The sequence below is a fragment of the Ranitomeya imitator genome, chromosome 7 (assembly GCF_032444005.1).
Source record: "Ranitomeya imitator isolate aRanImi1 chromosome 7, aRanImi1.pri, whole genome shotgun sequence".
In the NCBI taxonomy this organism is placed as follows: domain Eukaryota; kingdom Metazoa; phylum Chordata; class Amphibia; order Anura; family Dendrobatidae; genus Ranitomeya; species Ranitomeya imitator.
This window is the reverse complement of record NC_091288.1, coordinates 182,803,261-182,822,240: the sequence shown is the minus strand read 5'-3', so window position 1 is coordinate 182,822,240 and position 18,980 is coordinate 182,803,261. Positions and strand designations below refer to the sequence as shown.

At 43.6% G+C, this 18,980-nt stretch overlaps 1 protein-coding gene across 1 annotated transcript in view; it reads right to left on the bottom strand.

The window, feature by feature from the left end:
* OTOA (otoancorin) overlaps positions 1-17,531 on the bottom strand; it is a 60,093-nt gene extending 42,562 nt beyond the window's left edge. The window contains exons 1-13 of the mRNA XM_069735589.1: positions 17,459-17,531; positions 16,981-17,009; positions 16,856-16,886; positions 14,513-14,540; positions 14,284-14,368; positions 14,011-14,142; positions 12,993-13,228; positions 11,475-11,578; positions 7,210-7,316; positions 6,402-6,541; positions 5,097-5,220; positions 3,615-3,830; positions 737-904 (exon numbers count right to left, since the gene is read on the bottom strand). Coding sequence (XP_069591690.1) covers positions 737-904; positions 3,615-3,830; positions 5,097-5,220; positions 6,402-6,541; positions 7,210-7,316; positions 11,475-11,578; positions 12,993-13,228; positions 14,011-14,142; positions 14,284-14,368; positions 14,513-14,540; positions 16,856-16,886; positions 16,981-17,009; positions 17,459-17,531 — 1,473 coding nt within the window. The remainder of the gene's footprint in view (positions 1-736; positions 905-3,614; positions 3,831-5,096; positions 5,221-6,401; positions 6,542-7,209; positions 7,317-11,474; positions 11,579-12,992; positions 13,229-14,010; positions 14,143-14,283; positions 14,369-14,512; positions 14,541-16,855; positions 16,887-16,980; positions 17,010-17,458) is intronic.
* Positions 17,532-18,980: the final 1,449 nt, after the last annotated feature.

Below are 18,980 nucleotides of genomic sequence, written 5' to 3'. Positions count from 1 at the left end.
ACAAATTCTAGACCATTCCTTTAATTCTAGGTTTTTCTTAAGACTGGTCTCTAACCTTTTTCCTTACAGCAGCCTGCCATCTGCATACAGAATACAGGCTACCATCAAACTGGTACTTTTAAATTATTGTGAAAAGAAAGGATTGAAATATATATATATATATATATATATATATATATATATATATATATATATATATATATATATCTTGCAATTTTCACACTGGCCACTGGGGCTTTTTTTTAGACTAACTTCCTGTTGTTTCAGGAAATAACCCACATACATTAGCCAAAAAGGTCAGACCCCAATCCTATACTAATCCTAATCAGCGTGTGCAAAGATTATTGAGATAGGAGGGGGAGCAGGTGAGCTGTGACATTACCTGTTTTGATTGGTGGATCCTGTGTTACCAGCTGTGTATAGAGGCGTTACCTGTCACTTTAATCCTGTCTCTGATGATAAGGAGCCTGCCGAAAACTCTTTCTGATAGAACAGGAAGTATGAGTCTAAAATTGCCCCACTGGCTAGTGTGAAAATTGCAAGATTACAATTTTTTTTTTAAGATTGTGATGTTATAAAAAAAAACATTGTCACAATAATAATAATAAAAAAAAAAGTAACACAAAAGCCTGTTTTTAACAATAGGTAGTTTTTTTTCATGATAGCACACTTTAAAATATATTTTTCTGTAATTTTAGGAATTGAAATGTGTCAGTCAAAGTGTTGGGTTACTTACCTTACTTAGGATGCTTTCTTGTTGTGCTGGAGTAAAATATGCTGCATGCTGGCAGAGGCCGCTTTTTAGGGCCATAAAAAGATCCAGGGAATTCATCTCATAAAAGGAATCTGCACTGACTCCCGACACCAGTTCTCCCAGTTGACTTACATTAGAATATGATAAAACCTATAACAGATGCAGAAAGCCATATCAATAACAAATGCCATCATGGTAACCACAAAATACAGCAAATGCTTCAGATTCTTACATGGTCAACTAAGAAGTGACACGTCTCACTAAAGCCCCCGTACATATTAGATTAAAGTCCACCGAACCCTCCGTCATCAGCAGGGACGTCCAACAATCTAATGTGTATGGCTCTCTTCCGACAGATGACATTGGGGAACTGAAATGCCTGATCTTTTTGGGAGGACAAGACGCCACCAGAGATGTCTTATAGCAGCTTTCTTCCCTCTCCCCATTGAAAAAAAATGAAAGCTTGGATGAGCCAAGCACTACTCTGACAGGGGAAGTACAGATAGATCGCTGACGTGAGAAATAAATCTCTAACCGGAAGTGTAGCTGAAGGAAGTGCAGGGGACGGAAGTGCAGAAGAAGGAAGTGCAGAGAAAGGAAGTAAAGGAGAAAGAAGTGCAGGGGAAGGAAGTGCACAGAAAGGAAGTGCACAGAAAGGAAGTAAAGGAGAAGGAAGTGCAGGGGAAGGAAGTGCAGAGGAAGGAAGTAAAGGAGAAGGAAGTGCAGGGGAAGGAAGTGCAGGAGAAAGAAGTACAGAGGAAGTGCAGGAGAAGGAAGTGCAGGGGAAGGAAGTGCAGGAGAAAGAAGTACAGAGGAAGTGCAGGAGAAGGAAGTGCAGGGGAAGGAAGTGCACAAGAAGGAATTTCAGGGGAAGGAAGTGCAAGAGAAGGAAATGCAGAATAAGGAATTGCAGGGGAAGTGCAGAGGAAGGAAGTACAGGAGAGGTAAGTGCAGGAATTGCTGGATAAGGAATTGCAGTGGAAGGAAGTGCAGAGGAAGTGCAGGAGAAGGAAGTGCAGGGGAAGGAAGTGCAGGAGAAAGAAGTACAGAGGAAGTGCAGGAGAAGGAAGTGCAAAGGAAGGAAATGCACAAGAAGGAATTTCAGGGGAAGGAAGTGCAAGAGAAGGAAATGCAGAATAAGGAATTGCAGGGGAAGTGCAGAGGAAGGAAGTACAGGAGAGGTAAGTGCAGGAATTGCTGGATAAGGAATTGCAGTGGAAGGAAGTGCAGAGGAAGTGCAGGAAAATGAAGTGCAGATGAAGGAAGTGCAGAGGAAGGAATTTCAGGATAAGGAATTGCAGTGGAAGGAAGTGCAGGAGAAGGAATTGCAGAGGAGGTGCAGAGGAAGGAAATACAGGAGAAGGAAGTGAATGGGAAAGAAGTGCAGAGGAAGGAAGTGTAGAGGAAGTAAGTGCAGAGAAAGGAAGTGCAGGGGAAGGAAGTGTAGAGGAAGTAAGTGCAGAGGAAGGAAGTGTAGGGGAAGGAAGTGCAGGAGAAGGGATTGCAGGAGAAGTGCAGAGGAAGGAAGTTCAGGAGAAGGAATTGCAGCGGAAGTGCAGGAGAAGGAATTGCAGGGGAAGTGCAGGAGAAGGAATTTCAGATGAAGGATGTGCAGATGAAGGAAGTGCAGGAGAAGGAAATGCAGGGGAAGGAATTGCAGGGGAAGTGCAGTGGAAGGAAGTACAGGAAAAGGAATTTCAGAGGAAGGAAGTGCAGAGGAAGGAAGTGTAGAAGAAGGAAGTGCAATGGAAGGAAGTGCAAGAGAAGGAAGTGCAGAGGAAGGAAGTGAGGAGAAGGAAGTGCAGAGCAAGGAAGTGCAGAAGGAATTTTGGGGGAAGGAAGTGCAGAGCAAGGAAGTGCAGGAGAAGGAATTTTAGGGGAACGAAGTGCAAAGAAAGGAAGTGCAGGGGAAAGAAGTGTAAGAAAAGGAATTGCAGGGGAAGTGCAGGAAAAGGACATGCAGAGGAAGAAGGTGCAGGAGAAGGAAGTGCTAGGGAAGGTCGTGCAGGAAAAGGAATTGCAGGGGAATTGCAGGGGAAGGAAGTACAGGGGTAGGAATTGCAGGTGAAAGAAGTACAGGGGAAGGAAGTCCAGGGGAAGTGCAGAGGAAGGAAGTACAGGAGAAGGAAGTGCAGGGGAAGAAAGTGCAGGAGAAGGAAGTGTAGAGGAAGGAAGTGCAGGAGAAGGAAGTGCAGAGGAAGGAAGTGCAGGATAATAAATTTCAGGGAAAGGAAGTGCAGAGGATAGAAGTGCAGGGGAAGGAAGAGCTAGGGAAGGATGTGCAGGAAAAGGAATTGCAAGGGAAGTGCAGAGGAAGGAAGTGAAGGGGAAAGAAGTGCAGGGGAATGAATTGCAGGAGAAGGAACTGCAGGGGAAGGAAGTGCAGGACAAGGAAGTGCAGAGGAAGGAAGTGCAGGGGAAGGAAGTGCAGGTGAAGTAAGTGCATGGGGAAGGAAGTGCAGAGGAAGGAAGTGCAGGAGAATGAAGTGCAGAGGAATCAGTTGCAACTTGGCCTTGGTGTCTAGGGGAAGCCAAAGGGATTTCTATCCCATAGGGTGACATCAAAATTAGAAATGGTAACTTAAGATACGGACACTATTGAAAATTTTGCATTGAGGAAGTCTTCACATAGCATGAATGCCTGTAACCTTGTAAAATTGTACAACTTGGCAAATTATAAGTTACATGTCTATTTTGTATTTTTGCTTCAAAATGGCTTATTTTGTGTTTGTATCATCTACTTCCTCTATTATTGCCCACTAGATATGCTTAGTAAAGCTCAGAGATATGTACAGTGCACTCGACAGCAGCTGGAAAGCCTTTCTGGCCATACTGTGATCTCTTTCTACATCCGCATTACCTTCTCAGAGTGAAGGAACTTCTTTGTAAGGACTGTTATCTGGCTCTTGGTCCATCCTGAGACTTGTTGGAGTGTTAGGATGGCGTGCTGCACAGCTTCTGGGGATAAGGATTCAAGCTGTGATATGGTCAGGCCAACCACGGCGTCTGAGAGAGAACCCAGGCTTTCATTCAGGGTCTGGTTTAGGACAGCTATTTGAAGGAACTGAGACTTCAACTGTAAAATAGAATTTTACTTTGGGATATATATTTATTTTAACAAAGGAACATATTAGACCACAGCTGTGATTGGGACAATGTAACATGTAACAGGAAATACACAAAAACCATTTATGCACTCTGGGCAGTCATTTATGGAGCAAACAACCTTTAAGTGAAATTTCCACATTTTATCATCATGTTGTTTGTCGATACAGAGCTCTAAATCCAATACACACAAAGATAACATTCCAGTTCTCTACAGCAGCCACAAGAGGGAGCTGATGAGCTATCTGCATACCATTATAATGTACATAGAACTCACTAATAACACAGTATGCAGTAAGCACTTGAGCTCCCTCTAGTGGCTGCTGAAAATACCTTAATAAATTGTATTAAAATGCTGAGAGCTGTGGGCCGAGATTACGAAGTTGTGCCCTAGGGTCATACAAAAATAACTTAGCCTTTCACAAGCAATACAATAGAAATGACCCTAATATCATAAGCTAGATGCGGACTAGATTTCTATTTTGTGCTGCCCAACGCCATGTAAATGAATGTTTTCAATAAGAATTTTCCAAATACAAAATGGAGAATGTGGGCGTAGAATAAGTAATTGGTGAACGGGTTGCAAAGTGGATGAGGTTTGTAAAAACTTTGTGTAGAGTAGCTGAGAAAACAATAAAAGCGCACCTAAAAGTATAAGAATGGGAAAGATTGGAGTATTATAAAGTTGGGAACTGAGAACTGACCTTACTCAATGAAGAGACACTTGAAAAATAGAATTTGTCCCTGCAATTTGGAGGTTACACACAGTGCTCAGAGTCACATTTTTGCTGGGCCATTTTATAGCATAGATTTTCATAATTATATATTTTAAACTTGATCAGACCAGTCTAATTAAATAGAAAATCCATGACAAAGTGGCTGCCTAATCCTCTAATCCTCAGTGTACCTCCTCCCTGCTGAGTTCTCACACTGTACAGTACAAGCTGCAGCTGTCAGTCAGGCTGGGTGAGTGCAGACTGAATACACTTGGACTCATGAACTCTCACTCTATAACTGGACATTCCTCCTGACATGGATTTCCACAGTAAGCACACCAGCCTCATCAGGTCTAAGAGATCTGGTCAATAATGTATGCAGTTTCTATTGTGAAGTTTGGTGACAGATCCACTTTGAGTAACACAATGAGAAGATATTGATGATACCATGTTTACTTTTATTCTCTTCTTAAACAGCTAATATATACTTTATGAAGACACTTTATTTCGGATTTGCCCACCTTTTGTACATCCGCTCGGAAGCCCCTCAGCTGGTTGCACTTAATCATCTGATGCAGTAGAGCTTTTGCCATCACCGGATCAAGATCTTGGGTGTCATCATAGAAGCAGATGAGTAAACCAAGCCTAAAAGGTACAGAGGAGATAGCTGTTCATACAGATATGGTGTGCTACTCTCCGCAGGCTGCTCAGTGATAGTCATGCGGGAGGACCTCATCAATCAATGCTGTCATAATGTACTTAAAGGGAATCTGTCACTAGGTTTCTGCTACCTCATCTGAGAGCAGTCTGGCGTAGGCAAAGAGAAGCTGATTCCAGCGATGTATCACTTAGTTTACTGGGAGCAGCCGTTCTCACACAATCAGAGCTTTTAGATTTAGAATGAAGCAGAGCTGAGAAAGCTAACCCCGCCCACACCACAGCTAAGCCCGCCCACACCAGGGTCTCTGTGTACAAAGTCCATAGAGAGTGAGCTGCCTATCACAGAAGGGGGCGGGATCAGACTAGTCACTTTTAGTGATAAATCCTTCACAGTTAGTAAACCACAGCTCGCACTGTGACAAGTGACACATCGCCGAATTCGGTGTCTCCGTCTCTATCTCCTGCTCTCTTCAGATTACATAGAAAAAAAACTACTGACGGATTCCCTTTAAAGGTGCTGCAATAACATTTTGTCACGCCATAAAGTGTATTCTGGACCTCAGTCTGTACCTCTGTTGTGGCTGCTTTGCTTTCTCTCTATGCTCCAGAGCTGCAAGCGATGAACTGTATCATGTGGTCATTAGCTTGTTCGCTTTCCTTTTCTCATGGCTGATTTCTATGTGTTTTTAAAGGGGATCTGTCACCAGATTTCATAATAAAAGCTGCATACATCATTGAACAGATACCTTAGACCTGATGAAGATGGTGCACTTTGAAAATCTTTATCAGACTCCTACAATATCTATTTTCATAGGAAACTTTCACAAAGGTTTAAACAGTCATCCTGAGAGTCAATTTCAAAGTAAGTACACCAGTCTACTCAGGTCCAAGAGATCTGTGTTATAATATGTGCAGTTTATATAGTGAAATCTGGTGACGGATCTATATGGAAGTGCTGAGCATAAGGGTAAATTAAGTGCTCCTGAGCGAGATATAAAATCGGTTACATGTTCTCCCTCCTGTAACATGTCCACAACCCAAATGTACCTGGGAACACTTTAAATCCACCAGAAACTTTTTTTTTTCTGCGCATTTTTTATAAAACATTTTGCAGGACGGTCATAAAAAAAATGACCGTAGTCTTTTGTCTGATTTGTTTTTCTTACCTATATAAAGTGGAAATGTTTCTCAAATCGAACCCGGATGAATTGATTAACTCCAGGAACGCTTTTGCTAGATCTTGTGTGATGTCGTATACCGTATCCAGCTGCTTTGTGGCATTGTCATAGCTTATAAAAATCCGGATCTGAGGACACAAAAAAACCCCCCATAAAAATATGATAATTAGAACGTTTGTGTAGCGGCGCACTGACAGAGGATTTCCACCGGGATAGTAAAATTGCTCATAAAAGAAAAAAAAAAAAAAACAGAAATTAAAAAATAGCAGTCACTGTCAAAAAATGTTGAAATTTTGTCTTATTTCCATTGACAACACTGAATACAGCCAGATTAGAAGTCAGCACTGATGAGGGGCAAAGACCCTGAAACATGTTTCTGCAAGTGGAATGTCTGATTTGGCTTTTCATCCGAACTCACGTGGCAAGGGTCATCACAGATTTTTTTTTATTGTACTTCTGTCCTTTTTTTTATTGTTTATATGTTGAGAAAATGTTGGTTACCATTGGTTTATCTTGAGAAATTAAAAGGGTTGTCTAATTTAGAAAAAAAAAAAACAAGAAAAATTGGGAAAAGATAGGAACTAGAGTGTGGTGGTGGGAAATGTGGTTCTGCCACAGATCAGACCCGATCAGTGAAGGGCAATCTCTGATCCAAGGTCAGTGACCCCTTCAAATACAATTATTATCTGCTCTTCCTGTTGTAATTTTTTTTGCAAAAATGGCCACTGCCATAAAACACAGCCGTGTGTTCACTAACACAAAGAAAATGGAGATGATAAAATTATAAGTTACTTACTTCATTAATGTTAATTTTTCTGATTTCATCCAGTGGTAGATGTACCATGAAACGTCCTAAAATCCACAGGACCTCAGCAGTCACCCATGATATGGACGAATTGGCCTCTGTGTACAGGTAATTTATACTTAAGGAGTGCACATGACATAAGGAAATATTAAACTGTTGTAATAAAAGGTAAAAGAATCAAATATATATTTAGTTATCGGATGTCGTTACTGCAGTTTTTGCGGTATTCGGGACAAATAGCACTATTTTTTGGGAAAATATAGGCTGTAAAGAAATATAAATGGGGCTTTGGTGTTACAGAAACCACCACTCATTAAAGGGAATCGGTTACCAGGTTATTGCTATGCAATCTAAGAGCGGCATAATATAAGGCTAGAGACGCTGATTCCAGTGATGTGTCACTTACCTGGCTGTGTGTTGTTTCAATAACATCAGTGTTTTATCAGCGGGAGATTATCACTACAGGACTGGTTGGCTCGTGCCATGTAGTCTTCCTTAGGGCCACCATCAGGGCATTACTGCCCTGTCTCGCGTATGGGGCCCGGTGGGCAGAGGGGGCCGGCGCGGCACTGCGGCAACACTATTGACGTGCGGGTGTGGGCCCGCGCCCGCATGTCAATAGTTAACATCCGCCAGCCAATCAGAGGCTGGCAGCTGACATCAGCCGCAGCGCTCACGTTGCCGGCGTCTGACATCAGAATCAGTTGCCGGCAAGTGTGCGTTTCAGCTGAGTGGAGGGAGCTTCGCCTTCACCGCAGGAGCGCGGTCAGGTAGGAACTTTTTTTTTTATTATTGAGAGCAACGATCCGGGGGGCCCGGGGCTGAATGCTGGACACACTGGGGGCTGAATGCTGGACACACTGGGGCAGAATGATGGACACACTGGGGGTAGAATATGCTGGACACACTGGGGGCAGAATGCTGGACACACTGGGGCAGAATGCTGGACACACTGGGGCAGAATGCTGGAGCACTGGGGGCAGAATGCTGGACACACTGGGGCAGAATGCAGGACACACTGGGGGCAGGACTGGAGACAGGTGGGGCAAGAATGGAGACATGGGGCAGAATGAAAGACATGGGGGCAGGATTGGATCATGGGGCAGGATGGACACAATGGAGACAGATGGGGCAGGATGAATACTCATGAGGGCAGGATGGGAGAACAAATGGCTGGAGCCAGGAATGAGACACACGGGGCCAGGGTGGGTATATTATTACCATAGGGGTTAATTAAGGGATATTATTACTGCAGTTATGTATTTATTTTATTTTTTTGAGGACACTGTTTTAAATGGGGGGGCAGTCCTGTTACTGTGTAGAGTGACACTATGTCGCCTTTTTTTCTACATGTGGTGTAATGTAGAAGTTGGGAAAAATTAAGTAATGTGTTCTGCAAGCGGAGCTTGACATAACTGTGTTATTTCCTGCAGAGACAAGTCCAGGCTGGAAGAACTGACGGCGGTCTGTGCGGGATGAAAGATGAAGGACTTCACCTAGAGACGTCACTGGTGAGTCAGTGTGTTACCTATACACTGACACTATACACTGTATACTATATACAGAGCTCCTGTGTATAATGTCACCAGTGATCACTGTATTACCTCTACACAGACACTGCATACTAAGTACAGATCTCCTGTGTATAATGGCACTTATGGTGATAGTATTGTGTTTTTATATTACTGATCAGTATTGTAGTATTCAGTCACTATGTGGTGGTAATATGAGGTCTGGACATGGTGTTGCAATATTTGTCCCTTGTATGTGCTATTTGGTCACTTTGTGGTGGTAATGTGTGGTCTGGTCATGGTGCGGTGGTATTTGTTCCCTGTATTTGATATTATTCGATCACTGTGGTGGTAATATGGTGTCTGATCATGGTGTTGTGGTATTTGTTCTTTGTTTATGATATTATTTAGTCACTGGTGGTAATATGTGGTCTGGTCATGGTGTTGTATTTGTTTGTTGTATGTGATATTATTGGACATTTTAAAAATTGAAAAATAAATAAAAATATACCTAAATTGTATTGCATATTTTAACAAATATTTAGTAGGTTACAGTAGAGTAGGGCCCGGCCAAAAGTGTCTACCGTGTTATGGTGGTGGCTTAAAAAATCTTTTGGCCAAATCAAAAGCTGCTGGCTATATGTTATTATTATTATTATTATTATTTATTTATATAGCACCATTGATTCCATGGTGCTGTACATGAGAATGGGTTACAATGTTATATGTGTGATCTGGTGATGGGAACTGTTAATGTGTGATTGGTGAGAAGTGGAGTTTTTCCAAGAGAGAGCGGTGGGACTGTGGACAGTTCGAGGGGTGGAGCCTGGGCGGTGTTTCAAGGGGCCCCTGAAAATTTTGCCAGTACGGGGCCCCAAAATCTCTAGTGGCAGCCCTGTTCTTCCTGCTCTGTGTGACCTTGCCCCCACCACTGATTGGCAACTTTGTGGATATGCACAGTTTACACAGAAAGCTGCCAATGGGGCTGGCAGGTGTGGGTGGGGTTATATAGTATATGATCACTGTGTCTCCCGCACACATACAGCAGCATTTGTTTCTTTGTTTTTAGAATATTACTGCCACAGAAAAAAATAAAATCAATGATAAAAGATGAAAGAAAAGAGCTTGCACTTTACAGGCTGTCTTAAAATTTCACTCTATGCAGCTGACCGCCTCCTTTGGAATTAGGTAACTAAGGAAACTCCTGATGGCTAACAGATGTGAGGCCCTGCATCAGTAATGTGTAGCAGATTTACGATCCAGATAAGACTTTGAAAAACATAAAGATCTGGGATTCCTTTGTCTGCTTCCTAGAAATTAAGAAGGGAGGTTTGCATAAACTGCATCAATCCAATAGATAGGAAAATGACATTTGCGAAAATGTGATGAAGTGGCTAATGCAAAGTATGGTTTTACATCGCTGGGCAATGATCAGGATCCTTTCAATTGAATATGGATGGATAGACGAGGCTACACTTGTTATATTTGGTCTCTATGCAAAGCTAAAATCATGATAAAAAATATGATGTCGATATCAAGCACCTGTGACTCACAGGAGCAAAGATATCGTCAATGTAGGGAATCTCATAATTTTCAGAAACTGAAGCCACATCCCATGTCCAACCCTGTAAGGAGTCACCAAGGGGAGGTGTGTGGGTGTAAGTTGGTAGCTAATAAAAGGCAAATGCCAAATTTTGGGCATCATCAGTACGTCTGTTTTCCTAGAGTGCCTCCCTCCATAAAGCTGTAGCCATTGCTGTGACGACAGATTTAGTAACTTTCTTTTGGTTTATCCTCTTTATTTTATGCAATTGTATATGCTGTATTGTTTTGTCCCGTTTGTAAAATCTTTTCTATTTTTTTTTATAAACACTGCCTATCATTCTGGATTAAATGTAAAATGTAATAGTTTTGTTCCTTTTGTTCTGTAAACCGCACCCCTGAAGCCATACGCTACTAGAAATCAGGCGTCCAGTCAGTTTTGTATAAATGACTGGTGGTGGCAGTGAGTAGTTCTTGGGCTATTGCGGAGTTAACCATGACCGTACTGGGGTATATATATATATTCCGTGCATTGGAATCGGAGATGTATACTGTATACCATACGCTCACTGTTAGTTTCCCAATAGCCGGCCTGCTAGTTGAAACAGCCTGTGGCCTCCTCCATTAATAGTTGGTCAATCGTGTGATTGTCCGGATGACAAAAAGATAACAGCGGGTGGATCTGAGTGACCCCCCAGGCTGTGATCTTTGACAATTACCAATATATTTGTTAAAACCAGATCTTCCATTTGATATCAGTTGAACAATCCCATTTGGTTCCGAAAGTGGGACTAGACTTAATTGTGATTTTTTTATTTTTTTTAAATGGGTTGTCCAACCTTAGTCTGCAGTCACTCTATGTGCTAACATTGCACGCACTGAGCGCTGTGAGGAATCTCCTGAGCCGGCTCCGGGATCGGCGGGAACATGACCTCAAGTGTGTGATTTACAAACACTGGTTACATGCCGACATGTCTGATGTAACCGATTCAGTCAGGTCATGTATCGGACATTGTCGGGCACAAAGAAGTGTCCTGAGATGCTCTTTCCTAACTTTGAGGTCCTACAAACATGAGACTGCCCCAGTGATTTTGACTTCTTATTCACAGACTATCTGATTTCGGGACCATTGTTGGCCATTGCCGGTGGTCGTAGAATAGACGTGTTCTTCTCCGTGACACTAATCACATAGTAAATACTCACCACTGGACGCATAGGATTTTTGCAGAACGTGAGTCATCCATTCATATAGGGCTCTCCTGTCATTGGCCTTGAGCTTATCATACAGGTTCCGAAATACGGATGATCTACAAGGATAATGACACGGAGATGAGTCCTCATCTGTTACCATAACATGTGAAGTAGTAGGTTATAAAGTATTTCTATACAAAACAATATTTTTTGAATATAATTGTATCTGCCTAACTTCAATTCTGGTGGCCAAGGACCTAAGGGTGGACGCATGTTCTGCTGACATGTTCTTCCCACATATACACATGCATGCTGGGCTCGGCTGAGCATGCATGTGTTCTGTATGGGGAGAAAACAGTGCTCATTGCTGGGGAGAACAAATGGATCTGATTTTTCAATGCCATCTTTCAGGGAGAGTTGTGAGCCCCCTTAGATGGTCATCCCCTTCTGCCGAAATTGAAAGGTTTGGCTGAGTTTTCTCTAATGCATATAGAGGTCTTAAAAGGAACCTGTCAGCAGGTTTTTGGCATGTAATCTGAAAGCACCATGATGCAGGAGCAGAGACTCTCAATCTAGTTATGTGTGTGTTTAGCTGTTTCAATAAAATCAGTGTTTTATCAGCAGGAGATTATCACTACAGGACTAGGTGTCTCCTGCCTCCTAGTCTTTCTGCTCTCTATAACCACGCCCCCAATTCTGATTAGCAGCTTTCTGGCAATGTGCAGTGTACACAGAGAGCTGCCAATCAGTGGTGTGGGCGGGGTTACACAGGGCTCAGCATTACAAGCTCTGCAAGATCTGCTACAGAAAAACTGTGATTGTATCAAAATGACAGAAAGCAGACCAGTAAGGCGTCACATGTCTGGAATCAGGGTCTCAGGCCCTACAACATGCTGCTCTCAGAATAGATATCAAAAATCTCGTGACAAATTCCCTTTAAGTGCAGGGAGCCATTATGCTAAATTCTTGTTGGCTGGTTTTCTCTGCAGCGCCACTACAGGAAAAACAAAGAATTACATTGCACCCACTAAAATTAATAAGCCAAGTCACTCGTAGCTACCCTTATAAGCTTAATAATAAACTCTAATAATGGAATTTTGCCATTTTTCGGTCAACATTCCCCAATAGAGTACATATTAGAAGGAGGTACAATAATGCAATAATAATCTTTTGGGGTCACCTTATAGGTACATGGACACTAGCACAGCTACTGACACAACAAGTAACGCCTATCACACAGTTATAGCTTGTCACGCTATTTACCTGCAGATATGATAGTAATCTGCAGGTAAATAGCATTTATACCATGACTGGCAGGGGCAGACTTACTGGAGCAGCGGCTGCAGGGAGGAAATGAACTTATATCCTCCCTGAAGCTGCCGTCTTCCAGTCTTCAGGGCAATGCAGGGGCGATTACAAGTGTACGACCAACTTATATCTTTTTGACAGATGTCCTCTGGGCACTCAGTAGTATATACCAATACTATGTCAGAACAGATATATTTTTTTTAATAAAAGTATTATACTTACAGGTTTCTGAACGGCTCGTCTGGTATGTGAGATGGCAATCTCGTAACCACGTCAGTTTGTAGGTAAGTCGCACCATACATACGTGTGACCAGACCGAGTATTTTCACACAGTCAGCTGAATACAGCGCCGGGAGACATTTCTGGAGGGTGACATTGAATAAACTACGATTTCCCACAGGGGACTGGAAGATTTCATCTCGCATGGTCTCAAAGTCCACATCAATGCCGGCCATTTCCTTGCCATAAAATATCAATGAAAAATACAATGTGGTAAAAAAATTAATCAAATACATAAGAAAATTATCCACTGAGCAAATCATATAGAATCTGGCTTGTCCACCAGAATTCAAGGGGATGCTTTAAAGGCAATCTATCTGTAGTATCAACCCTCCTAAGCCGTCTATATGGGCATGTAGGTCATAGACGGTGGAATAATATGACACCTTGATATCTGCGATCTGATGTTTTATTACAGAGTAATCCAAATTTTTCTTAATATGTAAATGAGCTGTTAAGATCTATGGGCCGGACGTAGATCTCCCTGAGAATCTGCCTCCAGAGAGTATTTTAAATGAAAGAGAGCACTACCAGTGTGAGACATGTAGGTCAGGAGAGCAGACTGTCGGTCTTTACATGTCTCACACTGGTAATATCGCCTTTTATTTAGAATAAGCTCTGGAGGAGGATTCTCAGGGAGATCTATGCGCTGCCCATAGATCTTAACAGCTCATTTATATATTAAGAAAATGTTTATTTCTCTGGAAAAAGACAGCGAATCATAGATATCAAGGTATCATTTTATTCAACTTCCTATGACCTATATGACCATATAGATGGATTAGGAGGGTCGATCCTACTGACAAGTTCCCTTTAATGGGACAAGAAGACATAGGACAAGAGCATCCAATTAAGAGCTGAGTTTGGGTCTATTTCTGATGGGTTGTTTCTCAAACAACTTACTAGACTTTAATAATTATATTCTGTATTCATATTCATTGCTAATAATCAAATTACTTACGAAATGTTCCTTTTTCCCACTTAAAAGATATTCCATCACTCGTGCAAATAAGTGATGATCGAGACGTTCTAATTCTGAAACCACAAGTTCTGGGTCATCACTAAGATCTGACAGGTACCTTTTTACTGACACCTTAAAAAAAATAAGAAGAAAACCCTCCGGTATATACTGTGTATATATATATATATACAGTATATATATATATATATATATATATATATATATATATATTTATTTATTTATTTTTTTTGTTGTTTTTTTTACATCAATTACCTGGAGGCTGAATATATAAGAAGGACTTGGGATGGACAGATAGTGCAGGATTTTCTCTTCTAAATCTGGAGTCCATTTGTTCAAACTACAAATCAAAGTGATATCAAGTTATTCGATATTTCCTTAGTGCTCCCTATAAATCCGCCCTAATTTGTAGGAGGCCACCCAAATGTTGTCACATATTATAATTCTTTCCAGTTTTGGGTTGAAAATGTTGTGTTAAATTTACCTTTGAAACTCCATTATCTGTAGGAGACCTGGAAAAAAATAGAGAATCTTATAACAATGCGAAAACTCCAGGTGTGAAAAAGATATGGCTGTATCTACAAAAAGGCCTCTATAAATTGGTATTGGGTCATGCTGAAGATATAGTTGGCTGGTGCTACGGCGTTGGCGCTCTTCGGACCAGTGCCCATACTATTCGGACCAGTGCCCATACTATTCGGACCAGTGCCCATACTATTCGGACCAGTGTCCATACTATTCGGACCAGTGCCCATACTGTTCGGACCAGTGCCCATACTGTTCGGACCAGTGCCCATACTGCTCGGACCAGTGCCCATACTGCTCGGACCAGTGGCCATACTGCTTGGACCAGTGGCCATACTGCTTGGACCAGTGGCCATACTGCTCTGACCAGTGCCCATACTGTTCGGACCAGTGCCCATACTGTTCGGAGTGGTGCCCATACTGCTCGGACCAGTGCCCATACTGCTCGGACTAGTGCCCATACTGTTCGGACCAGTGCCCATACTGTTCGGACCAGTGCCCATACTGTTCGGACCTGTGTCCATACTGTTCAGACCAGTGCCCATACTGTTCGGACCTGTGTCCATACTGTTCAGACCAGTGCCCATACTGCTCGGACCAGTGCCCATACTGCTCGGACTAGTGCCCATACTGTTCAGACCAGTGGCCATACTGTTCGGACCAGTGCCCATACTGATCGGACCAGTGCCCATACTGCTTGGACCAATGCCCATACTGCTCGGACCAGTGCCCATACTGCTCGGACCAGTGCCCATACTGTTCGGACCAGTGCCCATACTGTTCGGATCAGTGCTCATACTGCTCGGACCAGTGTCCATACTGCTCGGACCAGTGCCCATACTGTTTGGACCAGTGCCCATACTGCTCGGACCAGTGCCCATACTGTTCGGACCAGTGCCCATACTGCTCGGACCAGTGCCCATACTGTTCAGACCTGTGCCCATACTGCTCGGACCAGTGCCCATACTGCTCGGACCAGTGCCCATACTGTTCGGACCAGTGCCCATACTGTTCGGATCAGTGCTCATACTGCTCGGACCAGTGTCCATACTGCTCGGACCAGTGCCCATACTGTTTGGACCAGTGCCCATACTGCTCGGACCAGTGCCCATACTGTTCGGACCAGTGCCCATACTGCTCGGACCAGTGCCCATACTGTTCGGACCAGTGCCCATACTGCTCGGACCAGTGCCCATACTGTTCGGACCAGTGCCCATACTGCTCGGACCAGTGCCCATACTGCTCGGACCAGTGCCCATACTGTTCGGACCAGTGCCCATACTGCTCGGACCAGTGCCCATACTGTTCGGACCAGTGCCCATACTGCTCGGACCAGTGCCCATACTGCTCGGACCAGTGCCCATACTGTTCGGACCAGTGCCCATACTGCTCGGACCAGTGCCCATACTGTTCGGACCAGTGCCAATACTGCTCGGACCAGTGCCCATACTGCTCGGACCGGTGCCCATACTGTTGCATTTTAGTAGGACGCTCATGTGACAGTTGCATCATTTTTGTTGTTCAAGAGTCTTATGTAACACTTTTAGTACTGGTAGAATGCTGATAAGGAGTAGCTGTACACTGGAAATGGTAGATGACAAGTTACAGGGTAAGAAGTGAGGGAAAGGATGTTCCTGCACTGATAGTGCTGGCATAATGCTGATAAAGAGGAACTGTCTACTGAAAAGAAGTGCATGACAGAAAAAATGCATGCCGGAAAGCGAAGAAAAGGGAGATCTTTGCATCCCTATTCCTTGCAGTATGCTGAGGAAGAGGGACTGACCACTGGAAAAAAAGTGGATGACATGTTATAGAGTAAGAAGGGAAGACAAGGATGTTCCTGCACACATAGTGCTGGAAGAATGCTGATTAAGAGACGCTGCCCACTGAAAAAAAGTGCATGACCGGAAAAAGCATTCCGAGAAGGGAGGAAAGGCATCTCTAGTCCTGGCAGCATGATGATGAAGAGGGGCTGCCCACGGAATAATAGTGGATGGCAAGTTGCAGAGCAAGAAATGGGGGGAAGGATGTTCTTGAACCCATAGTGCTGACAGAATGCTGATTAAGATGGATCCGAGCAAGAGAATCAGAACAGTTCCTGGACATATTGGACTGGTTTGTGCACCAAAAGCATCTTTACCATGTTGTGGGGAATAAGTGGAGCCACAATATATGTTTTATATGAAGAGACAGAATCGTGGCACACATAGCACCCGTGTCTGAGCTGTAGACGGGATGTGATGTCGTTCTGAAATTTTGATACAGTAAGAAGAATTTCTCATTCTTGCTAGAATGACATTACCATGTAAATAGTTGCCAGAAATCAACTCATTCTGCAAAATACACAAAAACATAAATTCACAAAACTAAGTCACAATACAAAAGCCACCATGTATTAGACCAAGGCCATTAATAGTCCACACTGACCAGTCCTCTCATCAGCTGATCCGGTAAATCTGAAAAAAGGGAAAGAAAAAAACAAGTTACACAAGAGAAGCCGATGTGAGGATATGTGACAGGACTTATCTACCAGTTTGCTGTGGAGACTAGAGAGCTGTTATTAAAGGGAATCTGTCACCTGGTTTTTGCTGCCCTATCTGAGAATAGCATGATATAAGGGCTGAGACCCTGAATCCAGTGATATATCACTTACTGGGCTGCTTGCTGCAGTTTTGAATAAAACCTGTTTTCTCTGCTGCAGATCTAGCACTGATTTTTTCAAAACTGCAGCAAGCAGCCCAGTAAGTGACACATCGCTGGAATCAGGGTTTCCTGGCTGAAGTGATTGTTTATGATATATTTTTATTCTTTGTTACACAAATGTTATAGAACCATGTAAAAAAAAATCTATAAATTATCAACAGAACCGGAAATGCTGACACCCAATAGCAAATTCCTCTGGTACCTGAAATCGGAGAACTCTGCGCAGCTACAATGCTTTTCTGACTATAAATGAACACAACGAAGCAAAGTTTCATTCCTATGAGCATCCTACAAAAAAAGAAATACCGTAAATTAAAAAAACATTGTTAGCGCTTGGAAACGTGCTATTAAAATACAAAAAACTGAAAAGAAAGGAAATGTATAGGGATGCCACATTCTGACTAGACGGGTCTAGCCTCGCTGCCATGCACGTCTAGTTGGCACATGACCGTATGAATGCGGGTCGCACTAATCCGCTCCAATGTACAGTCACATCGTGAGGTCACATTATCACACTGCTGGCGTTATACTGGCAGGGAAGGTAAGAGCTCCATATTAGACTTTAACATTAAAATTACTTTTATTGAGAGTTGGCACAGTGTGAAGATGGGCACAGTATGGAGCTGGGACAGTGTGAAGATGGGCACAGTATGGAGCTGGGACAGTGGGAAGATGGGCACCGTATGGAGCTGGGACAGTGTGAAGATGGGCACTGTATGGAGCAGGGACAGTGTGAAGATGGGCACCGTATGGAGCTGGGACAGTGTGAAGATGGGCACCGTATGGAGCTGGGACAGTGTGAAGATGGGCACCGTATGGAGCTGGGACAGTGTGAAGATGGGCACAGTATGGAGCTGGGACAGTGTGAAGATGGGCACAATATGGAGCTGGGACAGTGTGAAGATGGGCACTGTATGGAGCTGGGACAGTGTGAAGATGGGCACAGTATGGAGCTGGGACAGTGTGAATATGGGCATAGTATGGAGCTGGGACAGTGTGAAGATGGGCACCGTATGGAGCTGGGACAGTGTGAAGATGGGCACAGTATGGAGCTGGGACAGTGTGAAGATGGGCACAATATGGAGCTGGGACAGTGTGAAGATGGGCACAATATGGAGCTGGGACAGTGTGAAGATGGGCACTGTATGGAGCTGGGACAGTGTGAAGATGGGCACAGTATGGAGCTGGGACAGTGTGAAGATGGGCACCGTATGGAGCTGGGACAGTGTGAAGATGGGCACAGTATGGAGCTGGGACAGTGTGAAGATGGGCACCGTATGGAGCTGGGACAGTGTGAAGATGGGCACAGTATGGAGCTGGGACAGTGTGAAGATGGGCACCGTATGGAGCTGGGACAGTGTGAAGATGGGCACCGTATGGAGCTGGGACAGTGTGAAGATGGGCACCGTATGGAGCTGGGACAGTGTGAAGATGGGCACAGTATGGAGCTGGGACAGTGTGAAGATGGGCACCGTATGGAGCTGGGACAGTGTGAAGATGGGCACCGTATGGAGCTGGGACAGTGTGAAGATGGGCACAGTATGGAGCTGGGACAGTGGGAAGATGGGCACCGTATGGAGCTGGGACAGTGTGAAGATGGGCACCGTATGGAGCTGGGACAGTGTGAAGATGGGCACAGTATGGAGCTGGGACAGTGTGAAGATGGGCACAATATGGAGCTGGGACAGTGTGAAGATGGGCACAATATGGAGCTGGGACAGTGT